Source organism: Seriola lalandi, unplaced genomic scaffold (genome assembly GCF_002814215.2).
Source record: "Seriola lalandi dorsalis isolate HSWRI2012SDOR001 ecotype SW California unplaced genomic scaffold, Sedor1 jcf7180002054306, whole genome shotgun sequence".
Lineage (NCBI taxonomy): Eukaryota > Metazoa > Chordata > Actinopteri > Carangiformes > Carangidae > Seriola > Seriola lalandi.
Window position 1 is genome coordinate 232,183 of NW_019524859.1, and position 27,337 is coordinate 259,519.

At 43.7% G+C, this 27,337-nt stretch overlaps 1 protein-coding gene across 1 annotated transcript in view; it reads right to left on the minus strand.

Annotated features, from left to right (window-relative positions):
• Positions 1 to 27,337, minus strand: part of zfhx3b (zinc finger homeobox 3b) — a 140,823-nt gene that overhangs the window by 76,083 nt on the left and 37,403 nt on the right. The window contains exons 2-4 of the mRNA XM_023406403.2: positions 14,790 to 17,303; positions 14,035 to 14,614; positions 10,737 to 11,233 (exon numbers count right to left, since the gene is read on the minus strand). Of these exons, the coding sequence (XP_023262171.1) occupies positions 10,737 to 11,233; positions 14,035 to 14,614; positions 14,790 to 17,267 (3,555 nt within the window). The 5' untranslated portion in view covers positions 17,268 to 17,303. The remainder of the gene's footprint in view (positions 1 to 10,736; positions 11,234 to 14,034; positions 14,615 to 14,789; positions 17,304 to 27,337) is intronic.

A 27,337-nucleotide genomic window follows, 5' to 3' on the forward strand; every position in this document is an offset into this window, starting at 1 on the left:
TGGGTGGGAGGGTGGGGTAGTGGTGGACTGGCTTGTCGATCGATGCAGTGATTGGCAGTTAATGGCTTTTCCTGTTCTGCCTTGGTAACCCCGACCTGATGGCTGTTGCTTCTGATCAGAGATGGCAGATGGTGTTTGATTTTCGTATATAAACCCCTGACTTTGTGGAGATGGCTTCATCATGTTTAATGATTTAAAAGTTAAGTTGAATACTGAGGATACTCCAGTGCTGGATCTCTCATTTAGAAAACCCTAACCTCCCTTCCAGATGCAATGACTGATCTCTCTTAACTACAAGCCCCACTCATGGTTAGTATTCTGCTATAAGTTCCTCAAGCCTTTAGTAAAAAAGCTATCACAATGAAATTCACAGCACATATGTTTTTCTCTATTTCATGTCATCCACAGGTCATATGACCCCTCAAAGAATCAAAAGTCCCCACAGATCAAAGATATAATCCTCAAAAGACCTATCACCAAATTGTTCCGTTCTTTTCACCCAACCATTCAGTAATGACAGCACACGCTAGAAACTGAGCCAAGGGAAAAGGAGAAAAAGTTGTAAATGGAAGAAAATTGAATGATAAGCTCTATTTTATGTGTAAGAGAAGATGGAAGGAAATCAGACTACAAACAGCAGGTCCTGAAATCTCTGATTTTTCAGAGTAATTTCATGTTTCAACTGCTTAAATCTGTGGTTCAAGTCTATTTCACATCTCATAACTCCAGAAATTTTGACATGTAATCTCCTAATAAAAGGAGCTGATTACAAAACAAAACTAGGAGACAAAACTATCTGAATCGTCTAAGAAGAATAAAAAGTTAAATACACTAAGGAGTAAATATATTAGAAAAGAGTAATTAAATTCAAAGATGCAGTATGGACAGTCATCTCCAAAGCTGCTGTTGTACTGTTAACATTGTCTGTAAGTAATCTGTGTAATAAGGTTTGCTGAAACACAGGAAGGTGTGTGTGAACAGTGGTGAGCACAAAAGCAGTTTATTTGTGTGTGTGTGTGTGTGTGTGTGTGTGTGTGTGTGTGTGTGTGTGTGTGTGTGTGTGTGTGTGTGTGCGTGTTTGATGATGATAATAAAGATGATGATGCTGTGTGTGTATGTGTGAGAGAGAGAAAGAGCGCAAGAGAGAGAGATTTAGGTCACAATGGGACTCACAACTGCAAAATGAATACACCCTCACTCCTGAAACATCAACAAATAATAAAATACTTTGCTTTACAGAACTTATTAAGATGCTCTCCCCCCCCCACCCCCCTCTCCCTCACTCCTTTCGGCATGCAAATTAATACATTGATCATTTGAATAATAATTTGCATTCCAGATCTCACAATTTCATGTTCAAACTTTAACAGCTCCCAGAGTTCTCATTTAAACAGTAGCTGCACAGACAGTCCTTATGGTTCAAATTATTTCAACATGACTATTCCAACCTAACAAGCATAAATTAAGGAAATTCCTATCTAGTGACAGAGATAGGCCATCTGAAGGAAGGATCCAAGTTTGAATTATTCAGCAGTCCTTAATTTTAGGGCTAGTGTTGATTGAATGTGGTGTTATATAAAAAAAGGAGTGTGTGGGGCTGGCAAGGAAGGCAGTGAAGGATGACAGTATGTGATCTGGGAGTGAGCCTCAGAGTTCAGTGGCTATGGAGACTTCCTCTGCTATCTGAGTCTCTGAAGAGATCTCAAAGGGAAGAGTCATCAGTAAATCAACATGAGATTGAAAAGGACTTTATAAAACACAAATGTGTGAAACTTCTTATACTGAACAAAAGCCTGCACTTCATTCCCTTGCTTTCACCAGCTTTGGCTAATAAAAGAAAAGCGTCAGACATGGTGACCCCAAGGTTTGCCACATAAATGAAGCAGGGTGAGGTGAAGGTGAGCAAGGAACTGAGATAATATGATGGGGCTGGGCTTCAAGGCTTGGTAGTTAAACTTTTTTTTTTCCAGCCCCCAACACTACTCTTTCTATTCTGGGCATCAGTTTGTCAAGAAGGAATGTGAAGGCCATAAAGTATCGGTGCCCTTGAGAAGCTGAAGAGCATTCCTGTCCCCAACTCTTAAAGCTGTCTCCCTCTCTTTCAGTCACTATCACTTTCTCCAGCTCACTCCCCCTCTCTCTTATTTCAGCAGTACATTTATAAAGGAGAACACAGGTGTAGAAGACGGCACCCATGGGGATGATAACATTTGGGAACATTCCTGGGGTTAAAAAAGAACTTTTTTTCCTGATATTCTTCATCTGAGGAACTATGTAATTGCCATGGTTCCAAGACTTTGCCTTTGTCCCCTTTGTGTCTCCATCCCACACTCCCAATCACTACCTCTTACATCACTACCTTGTAATTTTCATATAACAATTTAAACAAGGGATTCTATTCTCTGCTACTTTTTTCATTTTCATCTTTCCATTTTATCCATTTTTTGTATTAAGAATAAACGCCATGATGAGAAAACAAGGTGCAAAATGATCTTTTCCAGAGCCCCCAATAAAAACCACATGACACCCTGGGCCGCACTGCTTAATTACAAAAGGATGAAATCTTTTCTTCTACATCTGGAAAAAACATTGTCTGCATAGCACTGATAGATTTACAGCTCCCAGTTCTAACCCTCGACTCCAGCACACAGCAATTAGGTAAAACATGGATGAACAACCAGCGCCATGAAGTTCAGGAAGGGATGGCTATTTTCTCTCGGCACTACAGAAAAGGCCTTTCAAACAAATATTCTACTTAGAAAAAGGTCCTCAGGAAAGTGGCAGATAGTTCATTTTTATTCAAGCCTTGATTGTGGTTACAGAGAGGTGAGGCGGACTTTTCATGGCACAGCCTACTTTACGTCAGATTTCATGCAACATAAACCATTCAAAATAGACCGCTTTGGGGAGCACATGCTCGCAGGCATCAGTATCTATCTGACCCATAACTAACAACAAACAGCCAATGAAATCAAGGCAAAAACTTGCTGAAGTTTAGCAATCCAACAGTAATCGATGCACCACAAAATGGATAGAGCTTAAGGGCAGATTTGTTAAAACAAAGAAAACCTAAGTGAAAGAAAACTGTCCATGCTCTGCGCACTTAGGAGCTATTTAAATGGCCGCAGAACTGTAAAACAAAGCCAACAGGTTGTATAGTTACATAATATACATGTTGTTTTAAAAAAAAAAAACTGAATGTATGCCAAGTGTATAAAATTACTCAATAGTACTTATAATATTGCATTTAGCTACTCAAACATCCTTTTGGATATACAAATGGAACATTACATGGCTAGCGGAATGAAACAACAGCCAGGGCCACATATCCATCATTCTTTGAAATTTATCTGTCCCATGACTCTACTCTGTAGGCCAAACCCAAACAAAATAGAGGTCCCCGTATGCTCATCCTGGTACCGAAGACCTCCTCCCTTCTCCTCATCTGTCTCTTCACCCTACCTTGCTTTCATGTACAGCTCCACTGAACACAGACCTTAGAGCGGAGTAGTTTTGTGGCCCTGACCACTCGGGGGCCATTAATCTGGTGGCTAAGCCTCTGATGTATTGATGGCACAGAGCCGGTAAGCCTGCCTGCCTCACTCTCTCCATCCCTTCAGCTTAGGAGCTACATAGATTCACAGGAGCCTCCATCTGCCCTCATCAAAGCAGCATTTACCTGCCAACTGCCACTGTTAGTCTTTCAGGTGAGGTGGCTATAGGTCGCCAGATGTATTGACCATTTGCGCAAAAAGAACTGTGAGATCTTTCATTCAAGCCATGATAGCAACAGCATGTTTGTATGCACTCAAATTACATCAATTAAATCCAAGTATATGAGCAGTTCAATCTGGTTTCTGTCAGTGTTTTCAACCACATGCAGCAGCTTTCATCTAACTACAAGAAACAGACACACGATTATATTTAGGTGCTCTGTAGAGCAGTAAATTCCCCCAAATTAGCTGAAATAAAGGTATCAGCGTCAGTGCAACTATATCAATGTTTCTTGTGAGCGTGTAGGAAACCACACATAACTCCAGATATTGACTTGACCATCAAACAACATATGTAACCTTCCTTATTTGGGACGTCTGGTTATGGCAAAACATGAAAATGCCTTTATCAATCACTTCAATGACGGTATTCATAATAATTTGTCTGCAGTCAGCATACATGGCAACTAATTTTACTACAGTTTGATTACCAAATGCATAATAGGTTTATAAGAAAGTGTAGTGGCCGCTGATCACATGGAACCAAGGGGCTTTTTGAAGACAAGGCAAAAAGGATACTATCTCTGGCATCTTTGCAGTGGGGGGATTGTGGGGGCGGTAAAAAGACAGGACCATGACTGATATGTCTGTAATACCATCTTTACAAGATAGAAGCAGGCAGAGCAAGAGTATAACACAGATTAGATACAGAGACCCTCCGGTTGGTGCAGGAGGAAGTTGCTTAAAGATGTAATTGTTCTCTCAATAATGCCCCCATCTCCTACAATCACTTGAAAGGGAAGAACTTTGTTTTACCGTTTACCGTCATAATTTTAAAATTTACAGACAAATTTGAGCCTGGAAAGCTTTATGTGTCTTTTTTTATGGGAGTTAGATCTGTTGATTTAATAAGAGAATCAGTGTGTAGGCAATAACAGTTAACAGTACTTTGCTCTTAAGTGAGGAGGGGGGAACATCTAACAGGCTGGAGATGAAGAGGAAGTAGAGAGAGTGGGATGGGGGATGCAGACACAGGATTTAGCTCCAGAGAATGTTTAGTTTTCCAGCATGGTTGGATTAAAGATATTTAACCTTAAGCAGATCCCCATTCTAGACCACCCACTGGTTCACTATCAATACCAGTTTGTTTTGTGGGTAGAGTATTTGTTATGTTTATTAATCTTGTGGAGACACTGAAGAGGGGTGAAAAGGTAGGAGAAGGGAGAAAAGAGCAACATAGACAGAAGACTGTGTAACAGTAATGTTTAAGAAACTGCTTCTTGTCTGTAAAAAGGGGGAAATCTGGTGGGAGGTACAAACTGTATATCTATACCATACATCACTCCCTATGACGCCAAAACCACCCGCTGTACACAAAGTGCAACTTATCTCTCTGTCTTGAACTGTGATGAACCCCAGTCACAAAAAACTCACATAACCTTGCTTCCTATTCCTTTCCTTCCTCAAACACCAATCTGCCTTTTCTGCTGATCAGGCTGGAGATAACAGGATCAGCAGCTTCCTTGCACATTAGCAGGAGTGAGCTCTGCTGTTCTTGTCCAAATATGAAAAAAAAAAAAATCAAATCAAAACAAACAATCATTAACACAATGACCAATGATCTCAAACCAGCTGACACATCGCAATCCTTTCTCTAATCATCATGTGGCTCTGTGTGATGGAACACAGACAATGTTTCTCTATGTCCACCACAGACACGGGATGAAGAACCTGGGTCCTTTTAACTCTGGCAAATGTGGTAAACAGCCATTGAAAGAGAGCTATCGGAAGAGAGCAGCTTCCCCTATCTTAGCAGCTCTCTGTTCCCCTTTTTGCTTTCTTTCACTGTCATTTTTAAGTCCCAGCAACACCCACCGTAGAGCAGTTGCACATACAATCAGCAGCAGCAGCAGCAGCAGCAGCAGCAGCAGCAGCAGCAGCAGCAGCAGCAACAGCAGCAGCAGCAACAGCAGCAGCAGCTGTGCCACGGGTCAAAGCCCGACCTTTTCCCTGGCCTTCTCAAAGGGTGGGAGCGTTAAGAGTTGTGAAATTCTTACACACTGCCAAACACTAAGCCCTAACAGCCCCCCTTATTTGCCTGACAGCCCCTCTCTCCAATCCACCCTGATTTTCTGTTGTATGCCACACCTTCCTTGTTCCACCCACCACTCAGAGTAACGGAGATCTGTTTGAGGTATGACACTGGACTGCAACTGACTGCAGGAAACTTCTCACACAAAGAGGATAACTGGGACTAGGATCGTGACTGTGTTGACTGAGGAGGGGTTGGGACCCATACAGAATTTAAATACTTCCATAGTGTGATGTTCATTACTTGCACAGAATCATATTATAAGAAGCTCTCTATGAGGAATTAAAATAATACATTTCATGAGCCCTATGTTGTCATTTTCTGGTAGTTTAGATTACAAGATTGCTCTGAATGTGTGTGTGGGTGTGCGGGTGTGTGTGTGTGTCTTTCTCTCTCTCTCTGTGTGTGCATTCACACGCTTGTGCATGTGAAAGGGGAGAATGGGCTGTCTCCCAGGATGTGCAGCGAGCGCTTTATTAGAGCGGTAGTACCAGTAAATCAGAGCTCAGCTCTTCCTGGAACTGCTGCAACCTTTCCCACTGAGCACTATTACTGAACAATCATAGGCTAGCCATGATAATTAGCAGAGTATCTATCCTTCCAACCCTCCTGTCGCCCCCCATCGCCTCTCTCCTGTCTGTCTCTCCATCCTTCTACCCCTCCTCTTCTTAGAAATGTCTGGTGGGTGAGTGGGCAAGGCCAGGCGCCCGCTAGACTTCTTTTTGCCAAAGGACATCTTACATTACCTGCTGTGATATTTGTCTTGACATTGGCTAGAGTGACAATTTGGCTCATTCATCTACCCACACATCTGGGGCATCCCAGAAAAGTTCAGGAGCTCAGGAGGGGAATTAAACATGGACATGCAGACCCTGCCTGAAGAACCAAAGGCAACAAGATTCTATAATAATCCTGTTTAGGTGCAAAATCTGAAAAACTAATCTGGGATGCCTAAATCAGCCTCACTTTCAACTAGTGAGGTCTTGGCCTAGTCGAAGTCAGAAGGACTGAACTCCTGCATGAGTCCAAAATACACTCTCGATTTAATTGATTGCAAAACTGCAAATTTTTTTCTCAAACTGGAATACAAACAACCTATTTGTGGTTGTGCTCCAACTACTTACAACTGTATAGTCCAAGAGGATTGGAGTCAATCCTGGTAGTTATGATCATTAATGGGAAGAGGTCATCACGGCTTGCATTCCTGAGTCTGAAAAGCCAGTGCTTCTGCTGAGTAGGATCATTAGTGAAACACCTTAATGTCTTTTCATGTAACCACTAATCCCTTCATTTACATTACAGCCTCTTTTTCCTCTATTATGTTTCATTGCGATTATTTTCTCTCTGCAGAGTGTGGACATTTTCTTTCCTCAGCATTCACTGATTCTTTTGGATTGCACTGAAGGGTAAAATAAGAGCAGTAACTCCGTCCAAGATGCAGATGTATTGTGTTCGTTAATGGGCTCCACTTAACACTGTGTTAGTGCAGTTAAAAGTGCAGAGCATGTGATCAAAGCCACTGCTCTCATAGGTATGGAGCAGACAGTGGATGTCACTGTGTGTGTAAGGCGGAGCGAACGAGAGATAGGTGAAAAGTTTGCACAGCTATGTGTGTGCTCAATAGAGCGGGACCAGGACAGAGGGAGGGGTGACAGGACTTTCTTGGTTAAAGATTCCCCATCTGATAGTGACGGCACTTTCTCCCTTTCTTTCCATGGCCAAGCGGCATCTGGAGTGGATTTTGTGCTAGCAGACACCGAGGAACATGATTACATTCGGCTAACTGCGCTCTAAACTGATTATGCATGTGCCAAGCTAATGGACTACATTTGCAAGAGGAAAAATAACATCCAATCAATCTCAATTACCGCCAATTGCACCGGCCCCTGAGACAAGGAAGGTAGCCAGCTAACCCCCCCCCCCATGCTCCTCCCCTTTCCCCCAACCCTTGACTGGAAGCTGAGGCCTGTGGCTGGGCCTGGTTAGGCCCCACCCATTCTGTCTGCCCAGAGCAGCCAAGGCCTGAGAGCTGGATTAGTTCCACTCATCTCACCTCCACACTAGCACATAGCTAAGCTCAGAGGCCTACTGTTGGTAGGGCTATCATATTCACGTATTATGTACGTGAATGGATGGGTGACCATCATGCTATCGTCAGCGCAGCTAAAAACCCTATGTTCCATGGGAAAAAGAGATGGTAAAAGTTAGCTTTAGAGGGCAGGGGTGTGTTGGCAGAACACACAGTGCTTAGAAGGGGTAACTCTCAACTGAGCACACGGGAAGACAGCATCACCCCCCACTGTGTGGTGGTCCATGCGGTCAGGATGACTTGCTGGATCTTTCTGTGGTCTTTTGGAACATTCCAATACATGGGGTGGTGGGGGTGATATTTTTAGAAAGCCCTAATATGGGCCGCATACCACAGACTCTCAAATTATCCCATCCAGCTTAGCCCTCAGTTTAAACCTTCCTTTTTAATTCCAGTAATTACAGGCTCCAATTTATATGGAGCTGTGCACACAAAGGGCCTGTTTAATGCAAACCAGTTTGATTTGGGTGAAGTGTCCCAAGCATCTCCCACATCTTACAGCCTGTTTATGCTGACTTGATGATTTATTTTCTCCCCAAAAAGGTTAAAAATGGTGCTATTTGCATCAGATTTCTTTGGGGAGGAATAAATGAATGGTGATTTTCCTTTTTCGTCCTTGCATAATATACTAAGTTGGGTTTACAGGCTTGTGGGCCACTGTAGGTTTCTGCCTGTCAGTATCTCCACCAGGGCCGTAAATCCAGCACAGTAGAAGACTGTGACATTGTCAAGTGGGGGGCCAGTGCTGCCAAGAGGCCTCACAACCATGTACTTGTTGTCCGCTAATCACATTTGTGAATCATAAAATATTGTAATAATTCTAGACAACTCGCAAACATCTCTGGTGTTGAGTAGTGTCTGGGATGAGGAGAGCTTATAAGGACCGCAGTGTTCTTGGGTTGAGAGTGCAGGTAATTTCTGGACAAATGCACACGCTCTTACTCAGAAGATCAATTGGTTTTAAGAAATATGGAGCCATCTTAAGAGGCTTAAGTCATAAAAAATGATCATGCCTGGATGTGTTGTACATATTTAATCCCCCACAGCCTGAGCAGCAGTATGACATATGTCTCTTCTTTCTTAAAAACTTGAGCGGAAAAAGAGACAGAGGAGAAAAAATAAGTTTCTTTTTTGCCTTTTGGGCTCACAGGAAAGTGGAAAGCACACAGATAATGTAATATAAACTGTACCTTATCTTGTGAGACAAAACAAGTCTCTCCCCTCAAAGGTGTGAGGAAAGGAGAGGGAGTATGCCAGTGCCTGTCTATTTTGGTCTAATGTGAGACTATCATTGGAATGTGGGCCAGTAAGTCCAGCAGCTAAGGCCAAGAGAGGATGACCATGGGCTGGGAAAACACAAAGATATCTTGCTTTGCATTTTCTTTGTCTCACAAATGACTCAACACATCCACAGGTTATGTTGCATATCTGAATTTCAATGTATGTATAAATAAATGAAAGTGTTTTTTGGTCTATGTTGTCCCCAGTGCAAACCAGACTGACAAGCCAAACTGCATATTCTACCCTGAACACCTCCTGTGTCACCTGGCCCTCTTCAAAAGCTGCGCTAGGAGCATCACAGCTTTTAACAAAACACTGACAATTGATTTCTCCCCTACTGTTATTTCAGTACAAATGCTTTGTGGACATGAAACATGTCTGCCATGCCAGTGGATCTAAGGAGCCATTAATAATACTGGATGATTTTCAATAGACAGCCACATTAGTTTTTAATGTGATTAAAAATGCCATGCTTTCAGCAGCACATTTTTCACATGCGTCTGAAAAACTCCTCTCCAAAAGAAGTCATACAATGACATACCAAGACTCCAAGTGTCAAGCAATAAAATTGTTCAATTTGTTTTGCCTGTTTACTTTTTGAGAGAAAAAGACTAATTGAGTGAACTTATAAATAAAGGCCACATCTACTAGGAGAGAGTTCACATTGCAGTATTATATATTAGATTCTGTTGGTCTGCATGTAGTGTAGGCTTATAGGGGAGCACATGTTGCCTGTGTTTGTATGTGTTTTGTTGTGCATTGTATGTTTGTGTGCATGCGTGCGTGCGCAGCTATGCCAGTTTGGGTTAAGCGCAGAGTGGTCTTAGCCGCAGACACACAGGATAGGTACCTAAGTGGAATCAGGCCTGTTAGATTTATGGCCATTTGTTCTGAGAGTGTTCATCCATTGGCTATTATGGAATGATTAGAGGAGAAGGTGAAGCTCCAAGTCCAGCAAAAATCAATACGGCTGTCGAGAACGATTCAGCCTTTCCCGCTCCAAGGAGTATTAGCACCAAACCTCTGTCTCCTCACACTTCTTCATTCGTCTCCAAGTGATTCACCCCTAGGCCTACAAACCAGCTTCACCTGCCATGTTCTTCTCATGGCAGCAGTGTGGCCCCCTTTTCTATATGTCTCATTCATGCGTTGGGAGAGCAGCCAGTATACTGGTGTGGACAGCACTAGATAGAGCATTTACAGCGCAGGGAGATGATTAAGGACACATTATACCATTTGTATAAAACTCAAATTTCAGTTGGATCATACTATAAATACTCCTAAATATGGCACAAACATACAGTACTACTCCTCATAGTCATATTATAACACCCCAAATTGTGTGATAATATAGACAGCATTAACATATTGCAGGGTGGCTTTTGTGTGACATGAAAAAGTCTAATATGTCGTGGGTAGGATGTCTCTGCTACTGACATCCTACCTATGTGCATGCCCCCCCCCACTTATGTATATATTCAGTAATTGTATGAAAATTGTGACGCAATGTCAAGACAAGGTTGAGTGGTGAGTGTGATGAAGGAGCTTGAGGATCACTAACCTTGTAAAGTTTGAGGCTAGCCTCATGGCGGGAATTGACAGTGTGCATTCTCAGCTTCTCCAGGCTGTTAGTGTAGTAGTCGCAGGCATTGCACTTCAGGTGCACTGGATTGCCTATGGCCACACACTTCAGGCGCCATTCATTGCCTTTGCCCCCTTCTTTAATGTGGGCCACAAGCTGGTACTTTTGCACATGCTTGTCTGTCTTGCAGTGCAGCTGGAAGTTGGCCTTGAGCTGAGTGGTGTAGTGGCACAACTTGCACTGGTGAGAGTCACCCACCACAGCACGCCATTCCTCCTCCGGGAGGCTGCGTTCAGCTCCCATATGCATGCCAAGCACATCCAGGTTGTCAGTTGTGAAGCGGTTGCACACAGCGCACTGAAAGAGCTTGAGGGAGGGATCGCTGGTTTGTGATAGACTTTCTCCCAGGGTCATCAGTTCCTCAGACACCAACTGCCCACCGCCCAGCCGCACGTCCATAGGAATCTCCCCACCTACTGGAACGTGCAGGAAACACAAAGACAGACAAAGAGAAAGAGGAAAGGGGTAAGGAAAGGTATTTAGAAGGTTGCATACATACAGTACCTTTGTCATTTACTTCAGGACGTGCATATTTTATCATTTTGAGCTAGTCAGCGTAGTTTTTCTGTTTCTTTTTTTTTTTTTTAAATGAATGCATTAATTTTGTGGCACTGTCATTATAATATCTCAAAAGGAAGGCTTTTAAACTGAAAAACCAACTCTGTCCGTATGATATTGCATGGAGGATAATGTACATGTATGTATTTATGGGCCTACAGGCTTTGAGTTGGGAAAGAAGAAAGTCTGGACTTTTCCACAGGGACCAAAACCTCTCACTGCCAGAGAATGAACATACACGTCGCCCTGTTTGGGCTGGTGCATGTTCATGGCCTGTCTGTAAATCAACTCCAGAGGCCATGAGCTCTACAGAAAAAACAAGTTATTTTATCATTACTGAAGAACTAAGGAGTTCCCAAGCACACATTACTGTAAATCAAATCCATCGCCCTTGTTCACTGAATATAAAAAAATTCCACTTCTCTGCTTGGATTCTTCTGCGTCTTTCTCTCCAGATTGCCTCTAAATCAATATGGACACCTACCAGATTAATTCTGCTTGGTACTGAGTCTAAATGCTGGAGAAGGGGGTGGGGGGGGCACAGAAAGCACATATCCTGTGACACCAACCACAGAACTGATGTCCATACAGTCTGGGAAGGCTGACTTTAAAAATGAATGCTAAAAAAAAAATGAGGTAAGAGCAGCCAGAGTTTTTGCCTTTGCTTGCTGATCTTTAATCTTTCACTGCCCAGACTGAGCATGCAGGCTTGACCCCGCCTGGCTTTACACTAAATTAATTCCAGCAGCTCCTTTTTATTTATTGCTGCAGTATGCAGCCTGCTCTTGGACTTTTCTCCATTACCTGAGTTTTTATAGCCAGGAGAGGGAGACCTTTGAGAAGCCCTCTGAAATCACTCACAGACCCAGCTCCCCAGTCATACCTCCTTACACTCTCTCTCTTACAAACACACAGATGCACACACACGCCCAATCGCTATCCCAGTCCTGTCCTTTCCTGCACCTTACATCACTCATTTCTACCTGGCTCTCATGCTCCATTACTACGCAGATTTAATGATTTACCCCAGACCTGGATCCTGTTCCTCACTAAATTCTAGCAGTAGACCATTAGACCAAGACTGTGGTTTGCAGCTTTGCATCTATTTTCACAGGGGTTATTTTATATTGAAACCATATTGTATATGGTAAAGCTATATATGTAAACCAGTCTTCACATTTATATAAAAATGGGTAGATCTTAAAAGGTTCTGACAAAAACATTTGAATCTTTACACATGACCATTTTTTGCATGTGAACGGCTGTCTTACTTGTCTTTTTGTGCAGTTTCACTGTGTACGTCACACAACATATTCCAGCACAAATAGCTAAAAATCACGTTCCCCTCCTTTCTTGCACTACATCTCATCTTTCTTCCACTACAGTAGCTGAGTCTTGGGAATGAGGATTACTCATTCGATCATGTGAGGTCGACATTTGTTATCTATCTCTGGCAATACACTCAAAAGTCAAAAATCCACTGTGAAAGCATGAAAGACCACCTCTCACTTTAGCTCCTTGGCCTCCTTGTGATGGCAGATTCTCTCAAGAGATTTATTGAGCCTTATGTATCATACTGCAGAGTTAATATCAGAGTGTTTGTGTTGATGATGACTTTAAGAGTTCCTTTAAGTGTGACAGAGGATGACACCACTGTAGTTTATGGGTGCAGACTGTGTAATCATTGCCTCCCTTGTAACATGCTTATTACAACTCACCTCACACGAAAATGAACCAGATGGCAGAAGAGAGGAAAAAGAATTAGTCACAGCAATCAATTCTTGTTTGTGTCTCTGAACTGGTGACAGTTTCAGACAAGTATGTACAAACTATTGGGTTGTAACTACCACGCCAAGCACTCTGCTATGCTGCTGAATTACACAAGCTGAGCCCTCTAACCTCCCTTCTTTAACCAAGATAAAATTTATAGCTGCAATTACAAAGTTGGAAAAAATGGATAACTCCAGTGGGGAAGTTCAGCAGCAGTTTGGGAATAATGACATAAAAAAGGCTGAGGCTGGCTGCCTGAGGGGGAGGAAGGGCAGAGATTAGAGAAGTAGAGAGGTTTGGCCCTCTAACTCACCTCTTGGGAGCAAAATTGGGTATCGCAAAGTGAACTTCAAGTGATCAGTATTGTAGGTTTTACTATGGATATCTTATTAAGGCACACAATAGACTTATCTATTGTCATGAACACTACTATTATGTACAATATCAGTAAAAAAGTTCTATGGTAAGCCAACCCCACCCCCCGTAAACTTTTTACCCTCTCCCTCTTTATGTCCCAGTGACACTTGTAAAATGAGAAAATGATGTTGAGTGGTGCACAAGGGCAGGCATACCTGAGGGCACGAGAAAGAAAGTCAGCTGACAAAACTAAAAAGCTGTGATACACCTAGCATGCATAGTAGTGGAAAGGAGTAAGATCTGGATGTTCCTGCTCATCATTTTGTGTGTCATCAACTCAATAAAAAGTGAATGACATTAATGTTTTGTGTTAATTGATGAATTAGGATTCAGCATCAAGTAGAACTGAAAGTCCTACATGAAATAGCTCTGAACTGTAGTTGGTGGGTTTATATGGGTGGGTTTACTTTATGGGCAACTAGGGGCATTTCTGAGATCAAGAAAAGTAGAAAAGTAGTAAAGTAAGTCTCACCAAGTGCAGGGGCCAGGGCGGCCATGTTGGGATCCAGGTGAAAGCTCCCCATCAGGAACTGGGCCTCAGCTCCAGCTGGGTCTATCTTGAGGCCTGGTGGAAGGCTCATGTTCTGGGTCAGGTAATATTGGTAGAGCTCAGCCTCAGAGGGTGAAGGCATGGCTCCCAAGCCAAGTCGGCCGTGCTGCATCTGAGTCACATTCTGCTGGAGTAGCATCATGTTGTGCATGTGCTTCTCACTGGTCATGTGGATGCGCAGGTTCCGTGCCACATTGGTCTCGTAGTCACATACCTCACACCGCCAAGTAGGTTTGCTCTTCGGCTTGGTCGGAGAGGGGGCCCCACACGGTCCTGCCATATGGGTGGAGGACTGTGTAGGATGGTGGTGGGGCGGGTGATGGCTACTGGCCTGGGTCACTGAGGGGACAGCCACCACTCCTCCTGGGGTATGTCCAAACACCTGCTCCTGCGCAGAGCCAATGGTGCCTCCATTCTGCAGTGTCTGCATGTTGTTCAGGTGCTTGTCCGACTGCATGTGGATGCTGAGGTTGCCCTTTGTGGTGGTCGAGTAGTTACACACCTAGAAAACATAGAACATTTTTATCTTGAACTGCAATAAAGTAATGCAGACATTACTTTTAAATATCAGTTTATATATACCCTAAATAGGTCAATTAATCAAGAACACAAAAACAACTTAAATTGTTAAAAGAAAAAAAAAAATCAAGCATTGTCACATTTTTTTTGCTACACACCTCACACCGGAAGGGCTTGTATCCACAGGTATAGCTTTCTCCACGAGCCAGACGAGGATGGCTTTGACCACTGCTGCAGTACACACAGGAGCCTCCTGAGTCTGGGTGCTTCTCTTTCATGTGGGCCTCCAACGTCTGCTGGTACTTGTAATGCCAGTTGCATTTGGGACACTTCAGTGTCTTGCACGAGTTTCGTGAATGCATCATGGTCATGTGACCCCCCAAAGAGCGCGAGGAACCCAGAACAGTGTCACATTTAGGGCATTCTACCCCACTTCCTCCGTTGCCACCAGGCCCATGGTTCTGTGAACACTCGCCCATCCCCGTTAGGTCACAGGAGCTCCCTGGGAGGGGGTGCGAGTGGCCAAGAGATGAAGGGTGGAGGTGATGATGATGGTGGTGCATGTGGTGATGGTGCAGAAGGGCTCCATTTTCCTCCTCTCCCTCTGCTGGGCAATCATTTGGTTCTGGAGCTGTGGCACTATCTCGATTGGCACTTTCATCAGCAGCAGCATTGGAGGACAGAGGTGAGGAGGAAGTGCCAGCAGTGTCATCCTCGCTCCTTCTGACGGCAGCTGCCGCCATTGCCATGGGAACAGTGGGCCCCTGGCAGTTAAAGCTCAGAGGGAGCTCTGAGGTCCTCCCCCCACCGTCTGCAGCTGAACCCTCTTCCTTGACAGAGGAGGAAGTGGAAGCAGGGGCTTTGCTGTTGAGTGTGGAACTGACCGCAGAGGTGCAGGCAGAAGGCTGGAGAGCGCTACTAGGCATTAATAAAGGAGATTTGGAAATGCTTTGGTTTGAGACAGCTGGTTCCCCCGCTTCACCCCCGCCGCTGCTACTGTTACCACCACAGGCCACTGCAGTGCTTTTTGCCTCCAACTCGTCTTCCTCTTCCCCGAACAACAGTTCCTCTTCTTCCAAGCCCCCCATCCGGCTGGATAGGTGCGCCTTACTTTCATGTCCCTCAGTGTCCCCATCCTCTCCCTTGCATGCCAACTCTTTCCCAGCAGGCTCCTCTGTTCTCCCTCCCTGTTTGGGCAGGGTACTGGAGTCTTTGGCAGAGCCTGAGGATGAGGTAAGAGTGGATGCTTTGGAAATGCCCAGCCCTCCAAGAGAGAGGACTGAGCTTAGCGGGGTTTGTTGGTGCTGCTGTTGCTGGAGGCCAGAGTCAGAGTCTTTGTTCAGGAGGGTCTCGCTGCCCCCGCTGCTGCTTCCAGGCTCCAGATGGACACCACTAAATGTGCCATAGAAGCTCTGGCCAGAGTTAATGGGGAGCAGGGTAGGTGGCAGAGGACTGCTCTTATTTTTTGGTTCCAGGAAACTGATGAGGGGCTCTTTGTCCTTCCCAATGCCCTGGATGATGGCAGATGCATGCTTGTCCCCTAGCATCCGCCGCTCGTCATCACACAGTGTCATGCGGTGATCATGGACGGCATGGGTGGCAAAGGAACGCGCATAGCCAAAGGACAGCTTGCAGAGAAAACACATGAGAATGGGCTTACCCTTGCCATATAGGGCTAGCCCATCGAATTTGGAGAAATCCACGTTGTTGGGAACATCTTTGGATACACAGGACTTCTTGGCAGACCCATCGCTGTTCAGGTAATCCTTGTTGCTTTTGTGCCGCACATCGAAGACACGGAAACTGTGCAGGACAGGACTGAGGCCTGCCATAGTTGAGGTATTGGGGAAACCTTGGTCTGAATTGCCAAACCACTTCCCGAAGGACGAGGCTATGTGGAACGTGTTGATGATCTGAGGGTAGACCGAGGATGAAGTCCCAGCAGGTTCCCCCGGTTTTCCCCCACTGGTAACAGAGTTTGTGGGAAGCAGGCCGGGTACCATGCCCCCACCACTTTGGATCAACTGACTGAGGCTCTCTACGATGTAGGCTGAGCCATCTGGCTGGTAGACTATCTCTCCAGCCAGGTTCTCCACATCACTGCTCTCCTCTTCCTCTTCCTCCTCTCCTTCCTCACTCCCACTCTCATGTGCTCCCTGCTGTCGTGTGGGCTGATGTCGCAAAAGAGTGGGCATGCCCCCTCCCCCTGAAGCCATTGGCACCCCAGGAAAGGGTTGAAGACTTGGGAAACAGCTGTCAATCTCCATTTCATCTAAGTCCTCAGATTCTTCCTCTTCTCCACAGCTCACTCCCTCTTGCTCTTCTTCCTCAAAACCCTCTCCTCTGGGGTGCAGCTGGCCTGTGGCAGAGCTATCACTGCGGGCCTGGGGTGATATCTGTTTTGGCTGCTGCTGCTGGGACTGTAGTTCTCTCACCACGTCATGAGGTGCACTGGGGTTTTGGGGTTGAGAAGGGTAGGGAGCAGAGAGAGACAGAGGGTCCAGGGAAGGAGCCTGGTTGGTGCAAGGGACCTGTGAGCTAGAGTGATCGTTCCAGGGCTGTGGTGGTTGCTGCTGCTGGGAGGAGCCGAGCCCATCGTCTGTCCCAGAAACCACGGGAGACTCACAGCTGTCCATGCTGATGCCTACATGAGGCGTTCATCGCATCCAGGCCTGCAGAGACACAAGTTGGGTGAGATAAGTAGTTAGTGTCGTATTTGGAAAGTTTAATGTAAACATACATGCATATATTGTACATAAACCCACACAACTCCATCATTTACCATGCCAGGGTTGGAAACATACATTTCTAGATTTTACAAAGTATTAATACAGCTGTTAAGAAAAGATCAGATACAGAAACCATGAAAGGGACAACATGTATAGGAACCTTAAAGGAAGAAAATCAAATATACGGTGTATTGGGTGAGAGACGAAAGTCTGAGATATAATTGGAAAAATGACACTGTGCTCATTACACTAGATTAGGTACTTAAACACAATACCTGAGACAAGCACTAATAAGCCGTCCATGATTCATCTTCCTGCCATATCAGGAAGGTACCATCTTTTATCTTCACCTTCCAAACAACACCCCTAATCTTATATTCTGCAAATTCTACATCCGTTTTTAATTAACTTGCAGTCAGAAAAAAGGAGAAACAGGCTAACTTAATGGATCAAATAGATTCCTTGTGAGATAATTAGACACTGAGAAGCCACCCATCAGCACATTGTACATTTACATAACTGGAAGAAAAAGGGAAAACTGCATCTAAAAAAAGCGATTTTTAACAGTATCATTACCATCTGCAAGTTGTGTACATATGAGGAGAATACAATTCATGTGCATTATTGAAATAGATTTGTATGGACTCTAACAAGAGCAATAAAAGGCAGTATTTTCTATGAGCCCAAAATACATAAGCTGGGTAGGGACTTCACTGCAGCTGTGTTTAGATCTTGCATCCAATAACCTCTACGCTCAGCCTGGTTTCAAACACTCCAGCCATCCTCCGCCTCTGAAATAATAAATGGGAGCTGAGCTTTCGGGAGCTGGCCATGCCCCGAGCATCTGAGAGGCCCAACACAGGCTGCAATTTAGAGCGCAGAAGAGATAAAATGATAGCGCAAGATACTGCTGAGCTAATAATTTTATTAAAGGGATGCAGCCAACATTGATTAAAGGGGGCAATCGGGCTGAAACCAATAACTCTGGGCTGCCCTTTAACCCACCAGCACTGAATATTACATGAGCAAAGTTTCCAGGCACCAAGCTCGCTGCCATGTCCCGGTTGATTAGCACATTCACTGCTTGCACTTGATTTATTTACTTATTTACTTAGGGATGCAAATTTCAGCTGTGATCAGAATGGAGTCTACCCCCACACCCTAACATATTAACCACTGAGGGAGAGGAGAGATTGATAATGTCTGTCTGCCTCTTCATGAATGTCTGATGAAGCTCACCTCCCACACAACATACCTGAGACCTCTCCAGCCTATATGCACTCAAACTACAAAAAATAATGGACTCCCATTTTAGTGATGCGTTTTTGTATTTCGACTTCAGAATGAACAATAACAGAAAAGAAGTAAATATTGTGGGGGGAAGAAAAAAAAAAAAAAAGAAATAAGCACTATAATGATAAAGCCATGAGTTTAATTTGGGGAATTTATCACTGCAAAGATGTAGTAGATGTTACTATTATAAATACCCAAGGACAGACATTTTCTGTGAATATGGTCCATCTGATTGTTTTGTTTACACACTACAGAATGTAACCCCAATGACCCTTGTCTTACTTTGCATACAAAATGAAGGATATTAGACTGGCTGGCTTATTAACAAGATTGCTTTATACAGCCAGACATGATTTAGAGATGGCTGCCATATTGAGTGAGGGGATACTAGCCCTACTGGTCTGTATTTATTATCTGCTCCATTAATAAGAGTCTATGAGCTCAACAGCCATTTCACACAAATGGACTGAGGGCAGCAAGAGTAATGCAAGAAAAAAAAATATGCCACATGTCAAACAGACAGTGATTCTTCAAACTAAAAGCACATGAATAAACTGGACAAAATGAAATGGAAAAAAATCTGAAAATGTGACTTGTCTAAAACGACTGCCTCTTAGGAAAAAGTCTGCATGTATCCTGTCTGTACATGGATTGTCTCTCACCTTGTTCCTGTTATCTATCCTATCAGCCCCTCCTCCAGATTCCACTGCCTGTCTTGACCAGGCCTGGGAACACTGGATCCACATGCACAACTAGTAGTTAAGATTGCTAGTTAACAATGACCTCTAAAGTTCTCTACTCTCATCTTTGCCTTGATGAGTCTGAACAGAGTTACTACAGTGTACTGTACCAAGGGTATGTACCCATCCATTCCCATTACTGCTGTAAGATACCTGAAGCAATTAGCAGTAGACAGGATAACACGATGACTCTTGATCAGTGCTGGAGCTCTGAGCCAGCTTGGTGTGTTCACTGCTTACAGAAAACAGGATTGCCCTTTAAAATCAAGATGGTGTAATTCAATAACCTGCAGTGGTTACTGATGAGCAATGGGATTGTCTGGAGTCGGCAAGTCGCAGATGGGCCAACTGATATAACGCTGTTTGTCTCTCGGAGGTCTGCCTGGCTCAGTGACACCTGTTTAAAGCAGGAAAAGCTTTAATCTCTGGGAGGCACTAAACAAGTCCGCGAGACAGACAAAGAGACGCGGTCGAAGGAGAGGGGAAGTGGAGGAGGCTGGTGTCTCTGTGCTCTGACTGTGTTAATAACCACAAATCAAAATGATGGAACAGCCCACTAAAAGTAACTACTGCTGAGTGGTATTATGTAAGGTTATATACTTTAATATGTAAAAAAGTAAATTTTCTTTTTCATACTGGCACTAATGCTGATTGCACAAAACAAATGATCCTGCCATGGCCTCTGCCCTTGCGCTGTATCGCAATTCTAAATGTGGGCCCACTGAGTTGACAATAAGCAGGCTGTATGCAGCCAAAACAAGCTTTAGTTGACAATAAGAGATAATCAGAGAGAAGAAAAGGCTGGATTCCTGAGCTGATCTGAGGGAGAGCATGCCGATGCACAGATCCTGACTGTAAAACTCACACTCCTGCTGCCACCTGCCTTCAAAGGCTTTACGCCAGGGTCTCCCTGTTCTCTCTTTCTCTCTGCACTGACAAAAAAGGTTTCACTCTACCCCCTCCCACCTCCATAACAACAAAGATAAGGTTGAACCTTGAGAAAAAGGCCTCAGTTCTAATGAACACTGTCAGAGAGTGGGTCTGGATGTCATTTGGTAGGGATGGAAAATGAGATAAGTTTTAAGTTATGGGTCCTTTCATTAGGTGGGATTTACCGGCCAACTGAGGGAGGAATTAAAGGCTAAGGAACCATCTGATTATAAGCATGCCTGATCACCTGCCTGAAGGCCTGCCCTTGCCTCCAGAAGACCCTGCTCTCCAGGGTTTCCTGAGGGAATTAGCTCTGACTCAGCCTTAACTGTGAATACTGCTGGGCTACAGGCGTGATGCAGCCCTGACCCTTACTCCTATCCACATGCACGTCAGCAGTGAGGGAACACCTTTTTAAATCGGAAAGACACTGTTTCTTAATACACCTAGAGGACCCCTAACAATATCCCAGATCTGATTTTCAATTGTACCTCTGTGAAGTTGCCTTTCTGTGTCTGGTCTCTGAGCCATTGCTGAGCCTGGCCAGCCACCGCAGGGTAAGGGGCGCTTATTGGAAAATCAATGGCGTGAACGCTAAGCAAGTTACAGGAAGATGTGGGAAGGAAGGGTTCTTATTGATAAAGCAGGGGAGGGCCTTTGATGTTGCACTAGGGACATGCTCATTGATGGGGGAACCATTGTAGTCCTCAGGCAGAGTGAGGCCCAGGTTTATCTCCTAGGTTTGCTCCAATTAATCACCAATAAAAGGCATGCATGCATTGCATTCAGTAAGATAAGTCCACTTTAATGCCTGACATGGTTTAGTAAATTCTGGTTTTAACTCCATGCTCTTACAGTGAGGGGACTTTACCTTTTCTAAAACTGCAGTACATGTGTCTCTCTCTGACTTTGTCTAATTCTCTGCCAAACCATACTGTAGCCTATATCCAATACAACAATATGATAATCATCTAAGTTATAACTATGCTACATGTGAGAGTGTAAGTGTGGTCCCAAACTAGCAGACTGGTGTCACAAGATGATTTACTGTACAGAAATCAAAAATTAAAACATGCATGCAATTATTAATTATGTCCTCTTCAAGACAAAACTCACTAGCCAACTATTTTACTTCACTAACACTTTATAAAATGACAAAGGCTTTATGCCAGGGTGACAATAATTTGAGTGGTCTGAAAGGAAAAAATGCAAATCAACTTTCAGCGTCCAAGACTGCCATCACAGGTCACTTTGTCTCAGAGTTGTGTGGCAAAAAAAGTGCTACCACTGCTACGATTATAATTGCATTAGGTGCATGGAGTTCTTGTTCTCTTTGATCCCTAACACTGTAAATCAGATACTTAACCATGTAGAGAACTGTTGTTTATTGTGTGCTGTAAATATTCTGTCCACTATTCTGCTAATGCAGACATAAGGGTGCTCCAGTATTGCTCCAAATGCAGGAGGCAAAAAGTCACCTCAGGTCGATGGCACTCAGCCTGTAAACAGGGCTTCCCGTAAAATCAATGATCTTCAGTAGGAGCTATCAGTCTGTGGAACAGAAATAGCCATGGCTGTGTTGAGTCTGAGGCGGGGAAGAACAGTGCTGTGTGTTTACATGAGTGTGTGTGAGTAGAGGGGGCCAGTCACTGGCATGTCTGGGTGTATTTCTCAGAGATAGCAGAACTGAGGCATGCGGCTTCTGTCATGTTACAGCCTCTGAAAACGTTTCGGCTGCTGTAGAGTCAAGGCTACAGCTTAAAGATTTTTTAATGTTGTTTTCTGTGTATGTATTATCTGCATCAAACTAGAGTTGGAACAAATATATAACTTACAGCCTCAATAATCCTTTCTGATTACAATATGAGCAAACTCAAATACCCGTGAGGCAATGTGCTGATTGTTTTAGTTTCACAGCACTCAATTTTAGTAACCATTTTGCACTAGCAAGACTGGCCAGAAAAGGCAAAATTGATTTGTTTGTAGTATCAATTGCCTCCTTTGTTAATAGACTTGAAATAGAACCTTGAAAATGATTTTACCCTTTACGCAACACCATCAAATTCTGCTAATCCATTCCATGTTGCAGAACGGAAGAAAAGTGATTTCAGACAAAGCAGCAGTGAAATCACAGCGCAGAATCGTATGTTACTTAGACACAGGGCAGTCTGATTAAATGATCTGACTGTCGCTCAGCTAACCTCCAAAACCATCCAGAAGGGATTTACACATGGCACTAGAGTGTTTCCTCAGTTTTGGAGGGTGTGATAGAAACAGCATGCTGGTGTAATTAGAAGTAGTTAATTAGCTGTGGGTTAATTACTGGGTTCTGCAGAGTGTTGGTGAAAGACCTGGTGGGGTGGCAAAGCAAAGGGAAGCAGCGAACACACAGCAGGAAGCTCCCAGTCTCCCGCCAATTAGCAACCAGCATGGGGTGGGGGTGGTGGTGGGGGGTGGGGGGTACAGTAGGAGTACAAATGTAAGAAGCCTTATATCATTGGATTTTAAGCTCAGTGCAGGGGAAGTGATAAAACGAGAGAAGACAAAATATATTCTATTTAAATATGTATAGTGTTAGATTGTTTTACTATAGTCAGAACAACATTTGCCAAAAAGTCACAGTGAAATTTTAAAGAATGATACTATTTTAATTACAAAATTTAAATACATGAGCAACTTGTTATTACAGCAGCCACAAGCTATCTTTCTTCATTTATCAACCATACTGAAAGACTGCACTGTATTATTTTCCTGTTATGTCTCGTGTGGTTTGTTTAGAAAGCTTTGTAATTTATAAGAGCATAAATTATCCTTGGAATTAAGGTATTGATGTATAATCAGAGCAGGGCTATCGGGCACAAACTAGCGTTCGCCCCCAGGCAACCCAGTGCACAGAGCACACTCACACACTCAGTGTACACTCAGCAGGGTGTCAGTAAAATTGCTTGACAGAGAGAGAGAAAGAGAGAAAGAGAGAGAGAGAGAGAGAGAGAGAGAGAGTTGTGTCTTTCAAATACTTATCAGATTATTTAGATACACATCCCCCATTTCTGCTCATTTTTAGATGAACAGACATGGATACTGAATGATTTGCAACAGTCTGACATGGAACCTCAAATCCTTTAGCATGCAGTACTGACTTTCCCATACAGTGGAATGCAGAAAGGCTGAGAGGACACTTGATACTTTGTGCACTGTTCTGTCTGGCACTAATCAATCAGAAAACAACACACTGATCTTAATCCTTGGGAAGATTTCTAAATGAAAAACATTTAGAAATCCCAGAATGATATTTGTAGATATGCAGTATGTATAACTGTGTTTCTGTTGTATTGGCAGATTAGCAGGAAAGAGAAGGGGAAGACAGAGAGATAGAGAAAGGGAGATTGAGATATGGAGCTGGAGAGAAAGTGAGACAGCTAAAGACACGTGTCCAATGAAAGGTCAGGGACAAGGGGGAAATGTGCTGATCAAAGTCTTTGAGCCCCAGGACCTTCATTTCTACTAATTATCAAATCTGCCCCTATTTATATCTAGGGGAAGCAGACGTTCTCTCAAGAGAGGATGGAAGTGAAATCTGCTAACTACAGTGCTTTCAGAGCTTCTGTTTGCACTCACTCCATTTGATTTGTTCTATAGTAACAGGATAAGGGTGGTAGATGAGAGTTAAGAGAACCGATGACTATAACTTATGTGGGAAAGTTGTTGCTATGAAAGTAAAGGACAGAACACTATGTATAGAAGAAAGCAAGGCTGAACAAAATGTAAAATATAGAATCACTCGATGTTTTGATGGTGGGAAACTCATTTGTGTCAATCTTGAAAACTATTGCCTAAAAGGCAAGATCTCATGGTGCCATACACACATATATACACACAGGCGCGCACACGCAAACCCACACACACACCTTCCCACAGCGCTGCAGTTAAGGCAGGCCAACCACAAACACAGTTGTTAAAATGATCAATACCATTGAAATATTAAACCTTAAGGAGCCACATTATTGATTGAGAGCCCAATGATAAAATGGTTTATTATCACAATTGTGGGCTTTATGTAAATGTTTTGGAGAGACCATCAGCTGCCCATCTACCATGGGCTTTGGCCAAATTTGACCCCCCCCCCCCAACTGCCTACAAACACACATATCCACATATCCCACAACCCACTCACCACTCAGCTCTGCTCCCTTACCCTGCCATCCAAAACCCGAGGGACTTGAGGGACTGGCGTGAACAGGGGGATGTCATTACCACTACTTCTACTTCCATTAAGGATAGCTGACACTGATCAGCATACCAAGCCTCTGTTGACAGAGAGACAGGAGTGGGGGCATCTGGCCCACCAGAACAACCTGGTAGCCCTGGGATGAGGTGTAAGAGATCTCCAGCAGGCATGACAACAAACAGGGGCATACAGTGGAACAGTGGTCCCAGGCTCCATGCAGGGATCTTGCCTTGACAGACAGATATGGGACATGGATAACATGTCTATAATCCTCTGCCTTTCTGTGTAATCTGGAAAACTAATAGTAATGACCCAGTCCTGCACCTGGTAAAACACAGGGTTCACTGACACCTGGAATTAGACAAATACTCACTGCAGAGCAGTCTTAAAGGGACACACTGCTTCAGCAAAATGCTAAAGGGATTTTTAGAAGACACCAACATATGGAGGAATGGTGCATTTTGTAAGACAAGAAATTTCTATTGAACTGAACGAAAATAGAAAAATCTATAATGTAACTATAAAATATCAGTAACTGATTGGCTATGCTGGGAGACTGGTTGAGGTGCATGCAGTCGTGTGAGAGGACGACTTAAGTCACACAGAGTCACAGCAGTGAAACACTGAGGCAGTGCCACAAGCCTGGCGGTTGAGCCCAGTGTCGGTTAAGTGACTAAACCTGAGTAGGGTGATAAGATCCCTTTTAGAAGGCATGTGAAGGCCAAATGACCAGGAAACCTGAGTAATGTGGGTGAAAGCTGTCTGGGGTAAGAGCGGAGCTGTGGAAAGTCATGCAGTGTTATGTGTGGAAAATGGAAACTTACTATCTCTTTTATACACCTCGAACTGAAGAATGGTGCTGTCCCATACACATACAGTTGTGTGTGCATATAACCTACCATGTGTGGGAGCACATATCTGGGCGCACGCACGCACGCACGCACGCACGCACGCACGCACGCACGCACGCACATGTAACAGGGATTAGAGGGTGTCCCAGTGAAACCATTCTGTGGAAATTATTTCTTCGCAGAAAAAAGGCATGAAAGCCAATGGTGACCTGGCCTCTAATTCTAGAGTAGGATATCCTGGATAAATAATTAGAGGGTTCCTTTGAAGACCTTGCACAGCCGAACCATTCACTCCCCACTTCACATTTGCTAAAGTCATTAATGACAAAGATTTAGAAAGGAAAAGCAAAAATCTTTCTGGTACACAAATACTTTTTTTTATGAGGCCTGGCCCAAATTCCTCTCTGCTTAGCTGAAGCCCTTATCCTGGGAAAGAACTGCACCCGTTTTAAACAATAAACCTCAGGGGAAAAGTGTTTTCTATTGCCCCCTTCCCCCGCTGAATTATGAGAGTTAATAAAGTTAAAAGAATAATGTGCCCTGTGTTTTAAAAGAGGAAGTGAGCAAGAAATGTTGGGACACTGGATGTCAAAGAACACAGGATAAACAAAGCAAAGAGAGAGAGAATAGTTTCAAACTCTAATAGCAAAGACTGTTTTATGTTTCAGGATGACAAAGGGGTGTGATAGAAACTCTGCTATGAATATTAAACGAATCTCAAACTTACTGGACACCACTGACTTCTTGTACATGGGCGATTCTTGCGCCACAGTAGCATACATGTCCCATTTAGTGACACCATGTGCCACTTCAACAATGTGTTGTTTTGTTAACCAGGATCATTCACTGGAATAAACAAGACAAAATCTGACATGTGGAATTACACTTTTCATATTCAGATTACTCTCATTCCCAAGGAGGGAAAAAAAATTCCCCAAAAATATATTTTAGAGTATTTCATTGTGACAAAAAAAGAAATGTTAATGTGTCTTCAGGCAAAACCAGACAAACCCACGGAGCACTAGTTTACATGCCAATGGGATGTCTAATCTTTACACTGGCAGTTTATAAACAAAACATCAGATCTTGATGCAACTGTCATCTTAAAAGGAGAGCAGCGCTTGCCCCACAGTTTACAAGGACAGATTCCAAGGCAAACCTTGGAAGGTGATGTGCATTCCTTCTGAGCGGAGCAGTGATGAGGAACTGTCAACAGAGGAAAAGGGAAGAAAAACAAAAAGAAAACAACTTGTTAAGTGTATAACAAGGTGGCCCTGAGGGCAATGCTGAAAGACACCTCAACACTTGACTCTGAAGTGCGCAAGGCACATCAAACAGCATTTCCGTAGCTACACTGAGCACTGACAGAGCCGACCACACTGTTCAGAGACCCCTGTGTGAAGAAAAACACAACAGTTTGGCAGGAAATAAAGAGGCAAATTGTGACTAAAAAGACAACAGTTCCTCCTGCGGTAGTAATCATAAGTGTTTGTATGCACTAAATCAGAGTTCTGTTCTCAGCCACAGGGAGACCTGTCTAACATGAGGTAAAACTGCTGCCATCAAACTACAAAAGGGATACAGAATAACCCCATCCTAAAAAGCAACTGCAAACAATGAAGCAGTTCCTATTAGATAATGTTGCATAGCAAGGTGTGTGTGTGTGTGTGTGTGTGTGTGTGTGTGTGTGTGTGTGTGTGTGTGGCACAGCATGCCCCTCTGAGAAACACCCTAGAAAGAAAACAAGGGACAGAGTGAAAGTATCTTTACTGCACAGCAGCTGTATGAAGATCATCATATATATGGCCATTAAAGCTGTTGGCAGCTCAGTAGGCACAGTGGTGTCTACAAGTGTCCAAGCACTTTGATCTGGAGAGGCAGATGCCCAAGGACTGGAAGAGCATTCAAAAATCCTATCTCTATGGGGTGGGGGGT